The sequence below is a fragment of the Lutjanus erythropterus genome, chromosome 4, assembly GCF_056507025.1.
Source record: "Lutjanus erythropterus isolate fLutEry1 chromosome 4, fLutEry1.hap2, whole genome shotgun sequence".
In the NCBI taxonomy this organism is placed as follows: domain Eukaryota; kingdom Metazoa; phylum Chordata; class Actinopteri; order Lutjaniformes; family Lutjanidae; genus Lutjanus; species Lutjanus erythropterus.
Window position 1 is genome coordinate 11,741,419 of NC_139320.1, and position 16,076 is coordinate 11,757,494.

Genomic DNA, 16,076 nt, shown 5'->3' on the forward strand with positions numbered 1-16,076 from the left:
TTACTTCTAATTTGTCTTTGTGTTGTCTATAAGACTATAGTCAAATCTATTACCATTTTCATCAATATTTTATTATTTTATGTTTTTAGTCTTTACTCAGGTCTCACTTATAATCGAGATCTCCATCTCAGTGTGACTTCATGATTGCTTGTTTAATATTTTTAGTAAGAAATACATGTTTATATATCTATGTATATATATATATATATATATATATATATATATATATATATATATATATATATACATATATATATATATATAGCACATGAATGAGTTTTTTTTAGTAAATTTTCTGCACTTCCCCATAGTTTACCACATGCATATATTGTAACATAAACCTGTGATCCAGTTCCAGTAGTGCTAACCTTAGACAAACCATCTGTTTCTGTTTTGACATTTTAAGAAAAAATTGGTTCAAGCCTCACACCTGTTAATTCCACCTTGTCATGAGCATTAATGAGCACTTTACACTGATATGTGTTTCTTTTAAAATTTGCACAGGTTATGCTGCAAAGATAACAGTTTCTTTCACCGATGATCTGTGATTTTTGATATGTTTTTTTAACTGTTGCGCAGTACCATCTTTCTCTCTTTCGGCTCTTTCAGTTGTTAGTCGGGTTGAACTGCACAGCCTTTTCTTCTCCATATACAAATTTTTTGCAAATTTTTGTTGTAGTAGTTGTAGGCCTTTCTACAACCTAAAAGCATGAAAGACCATTCAAAAATACAGAGCAGTCCTCTCAGCTATCTGACTGTGATTCAAAACTCTTAAAATGTACTGTATGTACATGTAAGCATGTCTAAAGCATGTCCTAGACACACTTACATACACAGACTCACAAAAGTGTATCGCTCAGCTCTCATATAGCTCACAGCAAGCAGCTTTCCTTCATGTCATACACTCTTTTTCATTCAGCAGTTGGACTTTTCAAGCATTGTATTTTCCAAAACAGTCATGGCTTGTTGGTGGCTTGTTCCCTGTCAGCTCCTTTCCTTAAGCCTTCTGAACTGACCTTAACAGACTTTCCCCCTCGATCGTTCTATGTTGTTGCTGTTAAATCTCTAAACGAAGTCTTACACTTTTCCAGCTATGCCATATGTAGCTGTTAACAGGCAGATAAGGTTATATAAGGGAGCTGAGGGGAGGAAAAGAAGTGAAACAGGCATACAGAAAAGTAAGAAGGAAAGCTGGAGTGAGGAAGAGGAATGAAGTCAGGAGGGATTGAGCCGATCCTAAGAGGTGATCTGTCTTAATTCTGTGGGCTAATGGAGGGCAAAGCCATTAAGTATGTAAAGCAAAGGAGTGCCTGCTCTTGTTATTGTCACGGCCTGCCAACACCCTCGTCCCCCTGTATAAGTTGCCTGTGGACGGCTGACCTTCATTGCAGTCAACATGTGTCTCTGACAGCAGCTCAGGCTGTGGAGTAGTAAGGCAGGGGGCGGGCAAAAAGTCTTGAGACGTGCTCGAGAGGGATTTGTCATGGGATGGGGGACATCTGGAGGGATGTTCCGCAGTGGACAGAGAGGCTTGAGCTTGTTTGGTTAAAGGCTTAGAAAGGGATGGAAAAGATGGCAGAGCATAAAGATTGTGAGTGAAAACAGAGGAGCAGCCATGGTTGCGAGTTTAATGGATGAAAGTTGAAAAATTGAAAGGATGTGAAATATACATCAGGTAGCAGTGAAGGCGGACAGCCTGAGGTTACTGTGGACAACAGATACCTGTGTCCCTGCCAGTGCCATCCAGACGGAACAATATTTCACTGTAGGAGGGTGATTAGTTTGACGGGTGTCAGACAGCCTGAGCTAACAATGAGACATGCCAGGAGGAATCTAGACCAAAGTCTAAGTACTGTATGTCCTGTTTCCTTAATCCATGCTGCTGCAGTTAGAGAACAGAGGCATCTCCACAGACTACACTCTTAAAGTCAAATGCTACATCCTGGAGGGTGATGTTTAATTCATCCTTCACATACACAAGTGTTACTTTGTCCTTTTTTACTGGGTTAGCATGATACAACTGAGTGGAAACAGGTGTGATGCAATATTGAACAGCCAATATTACATTAAGGTTTTTTTTTTTCTACAGTTATACTAGAAGGCATAACAGCAGGCAGCTAGAGGAATCCGGTAATCAATATTAATATTCTATCATCACATTAATATTTCAGTGTGCCGTTAAGATGTATGTGTGTGTTCATTTTTCAAAGGATCAGTGACTTTCTTTGTTGGAATTGCCTGGATGGTTGTTCCCTGCATGTTGTTTCCTTTCGGCGCTGGGAGAAAGCGATCAGACTTTCAAACGAGAGAGAGAGAGAGAGAGAGAGAGGACGAGGGTGGGAGCAGCTGATGATGGAGGGTCAAAGCCTGCGGGATGAGGAGAGGGCAGCAGGAGTGGAGGCTGCTGCGAGGTTACAGAGGCGGAAATTTTAAGTGAAGTGTGCTAATTGGAGCACAGACATAGCAGGACTGCCGGTTTTAGGTGAAGCTTTAAATTTCCTCTGATTTTTGTTTTGAACAGCCCTGTCTCCTAGAAATTATGTTTATATAGCCAACAGCTAATTTACAAGTGCTAATACGTTTTGAGGTAAACATTATACTGACTAAAATATGTTTTCTGTTAATATGATGAGATGTTGTTAATTAGCATACTTGGCAAGTCACCAAAATGTTGATACAGAACTTATCAGTGAAATGACAACGTGTTTCATTTGTTTAATGCCAAAACAGGCAATCTTTCAATTATCACAAATTTATCACAATGTGATATTATATAGATTATCTGGGCAACAATACAATACTTGTTGATATCAGAAAGACTGCCACAATGCAATTATGATTTGATTTGAGATTATATCATATGCCCATTTAACACAATTAGTAACAAAATAATCTCTTACCCTTTTATCTTCTGCTTATGACCATAAAAGAAAAAAACATAAATAACTGTAAATAATTGTAATCACTTAAGTGCAGTAAATTACTTTATATTGACACTAAATAAAACAAAAAATACACTTTTCTTCTACTCATCTTTACTGTTTTTCTTTGCTTGCCATTATTTACTTGGCACTAGCATTGTTTGATGTGCACTTGGACAGAAACTGTCCAGACACAGAAGAAAAGGAATCCATCCATCTATCCAGAAACTACCCGGCGGAGCTGTATGTGTGAGAACAAATGTCCACATTTTTGGTCTGGACTTAATCCTGCCAGCTCCTTAATCCTAAAGCTGCGTGAACCACATGTGTGAATACAGCAGGTCCGTGTCCGGAGTGCACGAAGGGGCGTGTTGATGGCGCTATGCTGTATGCATCTTTCATTTTCTGTCTTTCTTATCTGCCTATCAACATTAGGCTGACAAGTTTAATATTTTTTGAGCTCACTTTTTTTGATTTTCTTCATCATATGTGAGGTGAAAGGGCTGACCAGATTACAGCCAGAAAAGCAAAAGTGTGCATCCAACAAGCAGCGCACCACAAATATATATCACTTTTCTCCTCTTCCATCACATTTTAATCAGTTTTAGATGTGGTTTGAATTGATACCAATACAAAAAGTGTCATCATTACAGATGAGTCCTCTTCCTCCTGCATACTCTGTGGGCACCACCACTCACCTGAACCATACAGAGTGTTTCCAACTCATGTGAACACCACTGACACACACAATCTCCTAATGCATGCTGCATGTGTAAAGGGGCACATTTGGACAGTTGGAGTGCAGAAGTGAAAATGGCTTTAAAAAAAATGATATGATCGATGTTTTCACTTTAAATAGCTCATATTGCATCGTTGATCACTGCAGCAATAAATCGATCCACATCGATGGATCATTACATCCCTATTTAAAATACACTATCCAGTTGTTGTGACTACAGCATTATTTAAAAGTTAGCATCAATCAAAATGACAATCATTCCTTAACCTTAACTAAAGTGTTTTTGTTGCCAAAACCTACCCAAAATCACGATATTTCATCACCTTAACTAAAGCCCTGCAGGAGCCTCTACGTGAACGCCAGACTGTGGTGTTAAACAGCCGTCATCTGCTCCAACCTCCTCCTTGCCAGTCCAGTTTTTTTTAAATAAATGTATTGTTTAAAGAAACATCTGTGACTTAATCCAGGCAGGAATTGTCACCACAACATAATTATGATAATTGTTTAGTAATATTCAAATGTAATTTCTTGGAGACCAGGTTGGTTTTGAACCTGCTCTGAAGGTTAGAATAATGATGGAAAGACAATATTTTCACATCAAGTCAAAAAATGAATATCGTAGTGAAAACACCCTTTCAATTACTGTAAGTCAGCTGCCCCTCTCACTGTCTCTCATTCCTGAGGATGCAAACGATGTGTTTTGAGTGGCGTCTGCAGTGCTGCTGCTGCAGAGCTCCTCTCTCCTCACTCTCATCCTCCCATTTCTCTCCGTCTCCCCCAATCCTCTTAGTTCTCCTGCAGTGGACAAAGAGCATTGCGTTGCTGCTTTCACTCTTTGCTCCTCTGGGAGATGAAAAATCCCTTGCAGTTGCACTTTGCTGGCCTGTATTATTAGTAGGGAGCCATCCAGTATTCAGCATACATTGACCATTTCTATGTGTCTATGTCTCTGTGTGTGTCTGTGTGTTTCTAAGTGTGTGTTTTACCAGTCACTGCTTTGTCAAGTGATTTGTCTTGACAGCGTTCCCTTGGCCAGCTACAATGGCAACCCTGATCTCTCTTTTGCCCGACACACACTCACACACACACACACACACACAGAGTGCCAATGCTGGATTATCCTCACCACAGATAGCGCTATTGGTGGACAAAGGCTATGAGATACAAATGGATATTATTAGAGAATTATCAACTAGTAGCCCCCTTCTTATGTCATCCTCATCTCCTTTTCAAGTGCTTAAACTACTGGTTATGTCATAAACCTAGGTCTTAACAGCCATGTTCAGTATGAGCGTATGTCTTTGATCGTGTGCATGATGTGATTCTGTGTTTCAGAAAGCCGACCTGGCAGTGGCGGGCCTCACCATCACAGCCGAGCGTGAAAAGGTCATTGACTTCTCCAAGCCCTTCATGACCCTCGGCATTAGCATCATGTACCGCGTCCACCTGGTGAGTTAGCTCACACACACACACACACACACACACACACACACACACACACACACGTGTCCACACCATAACCGATCGAACCAGCTTTCGTAAAGCTTGTGGACATACCACAGCAGGCTGTCGAGCCTTGTCTAATGGCTGGAAAAGAACCACTCTCCCTTTTGGCCTGTCGAGTCTATCTCTCTTAGTTTGTCTAAATCCTTCCCTAAAGGACTCTCCTCCTTTGCACCTTATCGCCTCTTTTACTTCTCAGCTACTGCCTTTCCCCTGCATCTGTGTTTTTTATCAAGACTCTTCCTTCCTTTCTCCTCTCCTCCAGCTCTTAGTCTCACTTTCCAGCTTCTTCTTTATCTCCCCAAGATCCCCTGCACTCTTAAAAATAAGGTTCCAAAAAGGTCCTTCCTGAGGGGAAGACAGAACCCTTTTTTAAAAGACCGGGTCTGACAAGTGCTCCCATAAGAACCCTTTTCATTCAAAAGCCCTTTTTGAAAGAGAGACTTTTTCAAGGATTGTTGAAGAACTCTTTTGTCAAAGGTTCTTCAAAGGTTCTTAAGAACCCCTGATAGAACTCCCAGTAGAATTCCCTGAGTGGGTCATACATAAAACCATTGGAATATAAAAGCGTTTTTGGTAGAATTCCCTGGGTGGGTTCTGGGGTTCTCAGTAGTACTCTTGATAAAACCTGTGGATATTAAAGGGTTCTTGGGAGAACCCCATGCATGTGTTCCAGATAAAACCTTTGGAATATAAAAGGGTTCTCAGTGGAACTCCCTGGGTAGATTTTAGATGAAACCTTTGGAACATAAAAGGCTTCTCAGCCGAACCCCCTTGGGTTGGTTCTAAATAAAACCTTTGGAATATAAAATGGTTCTTGGTAGACCCCCCTGGGTCAATTTTAGATACAACCTTTGGAATAAAAAAGGTTCTTGGTAGAACCCCCTGGTCGGTTTCTCATTTGCACCCAGAAGGTGGAAAGGTTCTGGATAAAAGCCCCACTGAGGGTTCTGGATGGAACCATTTCACCATAGAAAGGTTCTCTGTAGAAGCTATCATAGGGAGTTTTGTGGGAAAACTTTTACGAATGGTTCTAAGTATAACCCATTATGTTTGATTCTAGGTAGAACTCTCTGAAAGGGTTCCAAGTGCAACCTATATAAAAGGTTCATCCAGGGACCAAGGGGATTCTCCTGTGGGGACAAGTCAAAGAACCTGTAGTTAGCACCTTCTGTTCCTACAGTCTCAACTTTTTAATTGTGTCCACTTCTTTTCACTTCTCCTGTGTTCACTCATTTCTTCCTTCTGTTGCTGCGACCCCCCATCCTGCCTGCACCAGATGGCGTGTTTTACTATGTGAACTTCCTGATGAACATAGCAGTTTCACAGTTGTTTTCTTCTTGCCCTCTGAATGGGTTTGGCCATCTTATTCGCACAAGCAACGCCCTCCATGCTCCACAGAGAGCAAGCCCAAGCAAGAAAACAGCGAAACAACAGCAGTACTAGTGGAAATGAGCCAGTGTTTGCAGAGTCAGTGGCCCATTAATCATCAGTCCTCCCCCAAAACCCAAGGTGACATAGCGCAGCCCAGTATGGCACTGGCCACAGGCCACACGGAGGTGTTCTGGCATGTGCACTAGCTAACATTAGTGTAGTATATCCCAGAGGGGCGTTTACTCACTTTCCTTCTTGCTCCTGCAAACCTCCCTCCTTTTCACCTTCCCATACACGGCACACAGCGCTAATAGGTGTAGCAGTGAGGGACTCAATTGAGCGCCAACAGTTGGGGAGAATCAATCAATGTTCGCAGCAGGTGCAGTGTTAAACGGGCTGCTGGGTCGCGAATCACCTCTGAAGTGGGAGGCAGGCAGGCGGGTGGCAGCATGAGGAGGTGATATGGAGCTGATGTCCCTCAGGGCTCACACACACACACACACACATGCACACACACACACAGTCAGAGAGCTGAATTAGCACAGACCTGACCCAGTTAATGTCCAAAATACTGGGTAAGAGGTCAATAAGAGAGAAGTGAAGAAAGTTATTGTTGAGATGAAGCATTGGTGTGTGGAGTTTTTGAATAGATGGAAAGAAAAGAGAAAGGTGCAAGATAAGAGGACTCCTTGTCTTTGTCTCTCTCCCACCATCATTTCCTCATGTTCTTTTTACTCCCCCAATGCCCCTTGGCATCATCTTAGATCTAACTCAGGGCGGTCCCTCAGCATGCCTCGAAAATTCGATATTTGAATTTCTGTGACTGCACTTGTTTAGTTCTAATCCACTGGCTATTGATCTGGGACACAGTGATTTCTACAAGGGGGTTTGTTGCTTATTTCAAACTTTAAATGAAAATTTCAGTCTGATCAATAAGAATGGCGAATGCAATAAAATAAAGGAGCCTGTTGGGTATTAATTACCCTCAGACTATATCGGCCATTTTAATCTCCATCTCTCCTCTTTGTTTGTCTGTCTGTCTCTCACACACACCATTTTTCTCTTTTATTGTGCATTTTTTTATTTTGTAAATTTCTATTTCAATTTTCAGCTTCAATTCAAGACTGTGACAGACATTCTCAGCCAATCAGTTCAGACAATATTTTCCTCAGTAACAGCAATGTAGAAAAAGGCAAAATCCTATTTTGGTAAAATGATTCATGAATAACTTTTTGCTAAATTAAATTTTTGCAGTACTGGGAGAAATGATTTTTGTTTATGACCTCACTGGATGATCACTGATCTGTCACTGTATGAACTAGCATGTATTTCCATCAGTATAACACATATGAATCTATAGGTGACCAACAGTTTGTTCCAACATGTCTCTTACCAGCATAGAAGCTAAGCAATGAACTACAGTGGACATGGTCAGCATCAAAATCATTCATTTTACCTTGCAGAACACAGGAGTTGCTGGTCTACCGCTGCCTCCATCTGTTAGTTGTTTGTAATCGAGGTCATGATAGACCAGCAACGCAGAGAGTAATATTAGGTTTGTATAACGGCTGTTTCTTGCTGGTAAAGTCTGTCTGACAGCAAGTGAAGTTGCGAAAATATTCTAAATATAGCATACACTTAAACTAATGTTGATTGGTTTTTTTGTTTGTTTGTTTGTTTTGTTTTGTTTTATTTAAGGTGGACATCTTTTTAAGTGCCTAAAATACCTTTTGTTGCTGACCCTGTCCACAGCAATTCATTGCTTAGCTTCAGTGCTGGTGCTTCTCTCCACTTCTCTAAAGTGGGAGCATGCCAGCCACCGTCTACTGTAAATAACACACTGAATATCAAGATGCACCTCATACAACCCTACATTAAAAAATACAAACTATCCCTATAATTCTCTGTATGAAACAGTGGAGAGTAACAGCAAACCTGCAGTGAGACTCCACTGGTTCCTCCACTTTAAAAACCTGTCATAGTCAGCTTTTCCCTGAAGCATTCAGAACAGCCGCAAATCACAACACTTAATTACCTGTCACATGATTCCGTGTCAGTGTGTTACATTACACAAAAAGACAGAAGATCCGATTGTTCCCTCGTACACTCATCCTGTTGTATGATTTCTGGGGCACCACACTGAAATAAAAACCACAGGAAGAACTCTCAGACAGCTTGCAGCTTGTCTGCAGAAGACAAGCTCTACCTGTCTAGGTCCTCCAGCTGTCTGGTCTGACTATTTTGTAGCTGGTTGGTTGATTTATAGTAAGGCACTATATACACTCATGTAAATGTTTATTATATGGTGTGTGTCCTTGAAGATATGCATGTGGTTTGAGGCCATATAAATAAATTTGATTTGCTTTTGCACACAAATCAAAGAGCACACCTTCACCTCCCCAGCCAGTGCAATATGTGAATTGAACATCAGAGTTATGAACCCAGACGTATCCTCAAGCTACTGTCAACCTCTTCTCATAAAAACCATCCTTCCTGTTACATTCATCATCTGTACAACACTAAGCCTTATGCTGTAACCCCAAGATCCCAGTGTGCTCTGGTACTTTATATGTCAGTGCCAGTTCCACCATTTAAAGCAATCGTTCAGATAATTTAATGTGGGGTTGAATGAGGTATTTATCGTTAGTCAGTATATTACCTACAGTAGAAGTCGGTTGACACTCACCTAGATTGCAGAAGCAGAGAAGAGTGCCAGTATGGAAGCTAAGAAATGTACTGCTGTGGACAGAGTCAGCAGCAAAAGGTATTTAAGCCACTTAAAAAAGCTCCACCTAAAAAAATCAATATAATTTTGAAGTGTCTGGTGTATTTAGAATGTTTTCAGGGTTTTATCTTCCTGCCAGGCAGCCTTTTCTGATGTGAAACTACTGTTATATAAGCCAAATATTGTTCTCTCCAAACTAACCACTCCACAGGTGAAATCAGTGATTTTACATTGCTAAACATGGGAGCTGCTGGTCTTGCTGGACCGTTACCTCGATCTGTTAGTTTGTTTGTATTATTTTGTGATACTTCTGATTCACTGAAGTCACATATTAACACAAACAAGCGAACAGATTGAGGCAGTCGTAGACCAGCAATTCCCGTGTTGTGTGAGGTCAAATGGAGTTTGGTTGGTATGGAAGGAGCAATATTTGATTTGTATAACAGCAGTTTCCCCATATGAAAAGGCTGTTTAATAGCAAGTTAATGCAGTGAAAATATTCTAAATATAGCATGCACTGACACTAATATTGACTTTTTTTAGGCCGATCTTTTTTAAGTTGCTATACAGACTGACAATATACACACTATTACTAAGTATCTCATACAGCCCCACATTAAAAAAATCCAAATGATCCCTTCAAACATTTCCTTCATTTTTGGAACTGTGCGACAAAGAAAGCGCAAATGTGTGTATAAGAGAAAGAGAGATTGGTGTTTAATTAGACATAGGAGTTAATTAGGGGTGTGTGGAAGCCATGTCAGATTCAGCAGCTGCCCTGAGGGTAGAGCGCAGCATACGGAGCTTTATTGACTCTGGCCACCCACGACCTCAGATGGAATTACACAAACTCACCCACCCGTGTACGCACACATAACAGCACAGAGACACACATTATAATGTACAGTCTCACGTGTGTGCGAAACCCACAGATATAAAGCCAGACAACCTGGCGAGCCCAAGAGGCAGCAGGATGTTGTTGTGAGTATGACCCTGCGACCCCCTGCCAAATCAACTGCTCTCCACAGATTACCCCTGCGACTATCTCAACAACTGTAACTGCTGACAGCTTCTGCTCTGACACAATTAGAAATGCACACACTATCAAAGGAGCCTGAAAAAAAAAGACAGAAGGTTGGGGAGACACAGGGAGGGAGATGAAGAAAGACGACATAAAAGAGAACGAGCAAGAAATGGGTAGAAAGAGAAGCAGAAGGGGTGGAGAGACGACGGGGAAACGAGAGCAGGAGAGTTGAAATGACAATGGGAAGTCTCCTTCAGTGAGTCAGTATGCAGGCAGGCAGCCTCAGGGGGCAACAGTGTGGTATGAATACCAAGAGGCAGGATGACTAGGTGAAATCCTTGACTAGATAACCTCACCAGCTCCTTCAGCCCCCCTCCTGGCATGCAGGCAATCCCTCGAGAGAGACACAGAGAGGAGGGGGGGGTACAGGTGGTGAAGGAGGGACAGTGGGAAGTTTAGAGAAAAGCAAGGGCAGTGCAAGGTAAAATGAATGAGCCCTTCATCTGTGTGTTAAGAGGAAGAAGCGAGATTCACATACTATAATGGGCAGCAATTCCTTGCTATTCTATTTGTTGAGATGCACTCATAAAAAAAGGTCGTAAAGGATGTTTCGCCCTCTGCGCCACGTCTGTCGTCTCATCCGCCCTCTGATTTGCTTTACGCTCTCTTATCATCTTAACGTGACGATAAACCACTATAAAACGATTCCCCCGCCTCTAATAAAAATAATTTAAACACGGCTACAAATGTTTATGTGTGAAGAGCCAAGGTAACCTGTGGCTGTAATGTATCCTCATATACTCACATTTTGTGCTTGTTTATTGGAGCACATTTAAGATCTAACTTCATGCGCCAAGGCTATTGCTACTAGTTTGTTAGGAAGCCATGATGTTATTTTCAGAGTCCTCTGTCTCTTCCAAGTGTCTATCACCCAATAAAGGGATAGTTTGGATTATCTGATGTGGGGTTGTATGAGGTACTTATCAACAGTCGGTGGTCGGCATGTCCCCAGTTTGGAGTATCAGAACAGAAGCTAAGCAAATGTACTGCTGTGGACAGGCTCGACAACAAAAGGCATTTTAGCCATTTAAAATGAAGGCAATATTCAAAGGAATAGTTCAGATTATTTAAGCTAAATGTAAAATATTTTCACCACTTTACCTTACTGTCACACAGCCTTTTCTGAATGTAAACCACCATTACACAAGCCAAATATCGCTCTCTCCAAACTTTCCAAACTTTATGGCTGAAACTAACAGATCAAGGCAGCGGTAGACCAGCAACTCCCATGTTATGAGATAAAATTACTGATTTCTCCCATGAAGCTTGGTTAGTTTAGAGAGAGTGATATTTGGCTTATGTGGTACCAGTTTCCTGTCAGAAAAGGCTGTCTGATGGCAAAGCAAAGCAGTGAAAATATCCTAAATATAGTGTACACTGATGTTTTGTTTGTTTTTTTTAAGGGGGACCTTCTTTTAAGTGGCTGAAATATAATTTGTTGCTGACCCCATCTACAGCAATAGATTGTTTAGTATCCATTCTGGTGCAACTCTCTGTCTCTCTCACAAACCCACATCAAATAATCCAAACTATCCTTTAAACAGTAACTACCAGATCAGCCATGTTTATTGTGTTTTCCCCAGTCACAGCAACTGCCGCCTCCATGTTCAACCTTGGCGCTCCCTGTGCACAGGGTTACCCAAGCACGTACTGTATCTGCCCTGCTGCGGATGACTGACAGAATAGACAGCTGCCGACAAACTTTGAAACACAAGCACACACACACACAAAGACACACAGTGACTGACAGTCTGTCTTGCACACACAGAGACTCTCCTTTGAAAATGAAGAGAGAGCAGACCAGCTCTATGAGCTCAGTGTTTAAACAATAATCCTCGACCATTTGGACGGACTGGGAGGTACTCGTGGTATCTCAAATTGCTCTCAAGTCAATTTATGACTGATAATTTATGAATTGCTAACTACACTCAATATTTGAGTATACAAGTTATTTATAACTGTGCTAACATCAGTGACACAGCCCATGCAGAGATGAAGCAGAGGCAGGCGACTGTGAAGGACAGATGCACTGTTTCATAATTTCCTTACATCAAAGCAAACAGGAGTCAGTCAGCCTGTCCTATGGGCCACCTCTGCTCAAACAAGGATCCAGTAGTGGACTTCCTGTACTGTGAACTTATGAAGCTGTGGCAAAACAAATTTCAACCTGCATGAGCAGATTTTTTGCTATAAACACAACATTATCACTAGGGGTGTTCCTAGCAACTAATTTCCCTGTCAGTTGAAATGAATTTTAATTTAGACAAGTCTAAGTGTAAGAAAACACTCAGAAAACAGCCAAAATCGAGCCCAATTTATGTATTGATAGGGAAAGATCTGTTTCAAACCATAATTCACATTCTTCAGTCACCAAATTGTTTTTTAAATACTGCAGGAGTGTGCGACACTTTGTGCTGTGCAGTATGGATATTGCACATTATCCTACAAAATATGATAACAACTCACAGAATCTTTTCTATTTTCAGACTGAACAAGATCACAACGTCTGCAGGTCATATTGGTATGCAGAGTTTGCAGAGTTTGAATTGTTTATTCTGACGCAGCCAACATACAACCTTATTTCCACTTTGTAGATCAAAATACTGCCAAACTTCATGAGATGTCATTTATCCTACTGTCCACTTTCCACCTCACTGGTTGTATTTGGGTATTAGCAGCTGCATAACATCTTAGAGGCAACAGTTAACCAGTGTTGTACATTCATGAAATATTGATAATTAGTTTAATTAAGTAGTATTTTGGTGCAGACTAGGGAGGGTGCAACTTATAATCATTTAGTGAACTATTTGTGCATATCCCTTATTATTACCTTTATAAAACTATTATGACTAACGTGTCAGCAAAACGTCTCTAACAGTGTTTCACATCCAGCAGATGAGCGACATTAGTATTCATTTGGATTTGTGTTTGCACAAATTTGAGGAATCTTGAAGTGCTTAGTATCTGTTGATTTGTCAATATGCGCAACCCTGTTGATGAAAAAATATTAATTAGTGAGGGTTTAAAGACATTCCATTATGGCAGTTGTCATAGTAACCACAATCATGGTCTTTGTTGTCACAAGATGATCATTAAAGGGAGATTAATTAAGCCTTTTCTTTCTAGGAATCAGTTTACAAGACCTGAAATGTTTGTAAAATGGAAAAAATCTCTCTTGAAAAAATGTCCTGGCACATTTTGGAAAGTGCACACATATTTTTAAAACATTTTATGCAGTTCTCATTTACCTTATCTGAATTTCTGTGTGCTCATTAGTGTGACTCTTGCAGCCTCACTATGGATAATTTCCCCCCCAGCTCTTGAAAACGTAACTTTGTCTCTGAGTCTTCAGGCAGACATATTACAGTACGAGAGTCTCAGCAGCGTACTGCTCCTGCTGCTTTGCTGTTGTCTTTGTGATCTCTGTCTCTTCCCACCTTTCTCTCTGTCTCTATTTCTGATCTGCTCTTCTGCACCTTCTCTTCTCCACCATCTGTTAGCGCCATCTTAATAATAGCACCTTGGTGGGAGCTTAAGATGTGGACAAGTGGGGCATGCAGTTAACAAAACGCTGGTTCAGCATGCACCAAACTGGACCAGCAAACAGGAGGACTCCTGTCAGCACATAGTGCTGTTACCCTCATAATCCCAGTGCCAACAAAAGGCAGCCTGGCAGTGATATTCACTTTACAGCAGTCGTATCTCAGGACCTTTGAGATGGCCATTGTGTGTTTCACCACTCCACTGTTCTATTTTCAGGCAGCTATCATCATCATCATCAGCGTTATACTCCATAGATAGACAGACGCACATTACGACTGGCAGGCTGATTTGAATGTCTCTAAAAATGATACTGAATCACACTCTCCTCTCCTGCTCTCTGCACCACTATAATATGCAAGTGATTACAGACGCATTAATGAATTTTCGTCTCTACATGGGAGTTCGTTTATCATAACAAATGCTGACCAAAATAATTTCACCCTCTTGTTGCAAATTTAATTTTGGAGGGCCTTGGAAATTTATTGCTACAGTGTTCTGGCCCGTGTGATGTCCCCTTGGAGTACCTTATCAAGAATTTTTTTGTATAAAAGTGATTTGAGCTCCACCATGCTGCTGCCTGTTGACACAGAAATGAAAGATAAGGAAGTTCTACGTGATTGAGGGCGTCCCTCTCATAACAACACGTGGACAGTTGGTTGTTTGATCAACTCCACTGTTTAACTGTCTCGCTGGCCCTGACAACCACCTCCATTTCATAGTCATTAACAGATGGTGGACGTGCATCCGTATGTAAATGGATAATATTCCCTTGCTGATGTTCGGTCAGCCAGCTATATGCTGAACATGCTCATGAGAAATGTGAGCATATGCAAACACACACACATAAATAAGCAGACACAATCACTCTCATACTTGGCACTGGTTCACCAGTAATTGGTTTCATTTAAAGGACAATAGCTGTTGCTGCTGGATAATGAAACATTAGGAATTAGCCCCTATATTCCCATTGGTCTTCAAGCTGTCAACCCTATTGCAGCCACGTATCTCTTCTACCACTGGTTACCAGTGCAAACCGGTACATATAGTAGCAACCCCATCGCTGCCTCGGCACAGCTAGCCCTTCTGTCCATGCCAAAGCTATTAATCTCTCTCTTTTTTTTTTTTTCTCCAGAGTAGGGCACAGCGCTCCCAGTCATACACAAGTCAACTATAGGTCACAGAAATGAATTTCAGCATAATGTAGCTGTAATGGTTCAGTTGGTTATTTGACCTTTCTCTCTCTACTGCAGGCAACCTTGTAAAGAGTGCAATTGGTGACAGTTGTTAATAATTACAACCTCTAATTGGACTTATGTACTGTAATTTGACATGAAAGTAATGCTATATACCAATTAACAGGCATTAGTTAGAAAACAGTCACTTAATTCAGATATTTTTATTTTTTCGGTGTCACGATTCCTGAAATAAAACTTTTTATCAGTGATGTTGTATCAATATCCAGTCCTGTGCCACTCTGTTGACAAATCATGTGAGAATGAATTTGTGCTTCTAAACAATGTTGATCTGAATGTTTACATGCAAATGAGATTCATATAATTATAATGCTATCGGTTTAGGACAGGAAAATCTATGCTTATCACATCAAACTATATATACATATATATATATATACATATATATATGAAATACACACACACATATATATAGACCTCTAATTTGACCTATGTACTATAATTCGACATGAAATCTATGCTATATACCAATTAAGTTTCCGTAACCACAATTAAAATAATAATCACTTGTTTTCAGCACTTACATAGATGTTAATAATGTTTTGTCCCACTCATTATTACCTAAGCTAGTGCAAAAATATAAACAATGCACCACGTATCTCAATTTGATTTGTCTTCATGTCACTCAATTAAAGTGCCGTTGTCAAGGCTGTTGCTAGCCTATGAGTCATAGACAAATTGTAGCTCTTTCTGATAGAAGCTGTCAGTATGCTAACAGCTGTCATTCCAAAGAGAAACTCAGTCTTCTCTAAAGAGGTCCGGGAGCCTTACTTAATGCTGCGATCATGTCATCCTCGTAAATGTATGTCTGTTTAATGTAGCTGTAATGGTTCAGTTGATTATTTTACCTTTCTGTCTCTACTGCAGAGAACCTTGTGGAGAGTGCAACTGGTGACTGCTGTTTTTAATAATTATGACCCCTAACTGGACCTAT

At 40.7% G+C, this 16,076-nt stretch overlaps 1 protein-coding gene across 1 annotated transcript in view; it reads left to right on the forward strand.

The window, feature by feature from the left end:
* The window catches only part of grik4 (glutamate receptor, ionotropic, kainate 4), a 331,077-nt gene that overhangs the window by 302,269 nt on the left and 12,732 nt on the right, over window positions 1–16,076 (forward strand). Inside the window, exon 13 of the mRNA XM_084716969.1 lies at window positions 4,996–5,109. Coding sequence (XP_084573095.1) covers window positions 4,996–5,109 — 114 coding nt within the window. The remainder of the gene's footprint in view (window positions 1–4,995; window positions 5,110–16,076) is intronic.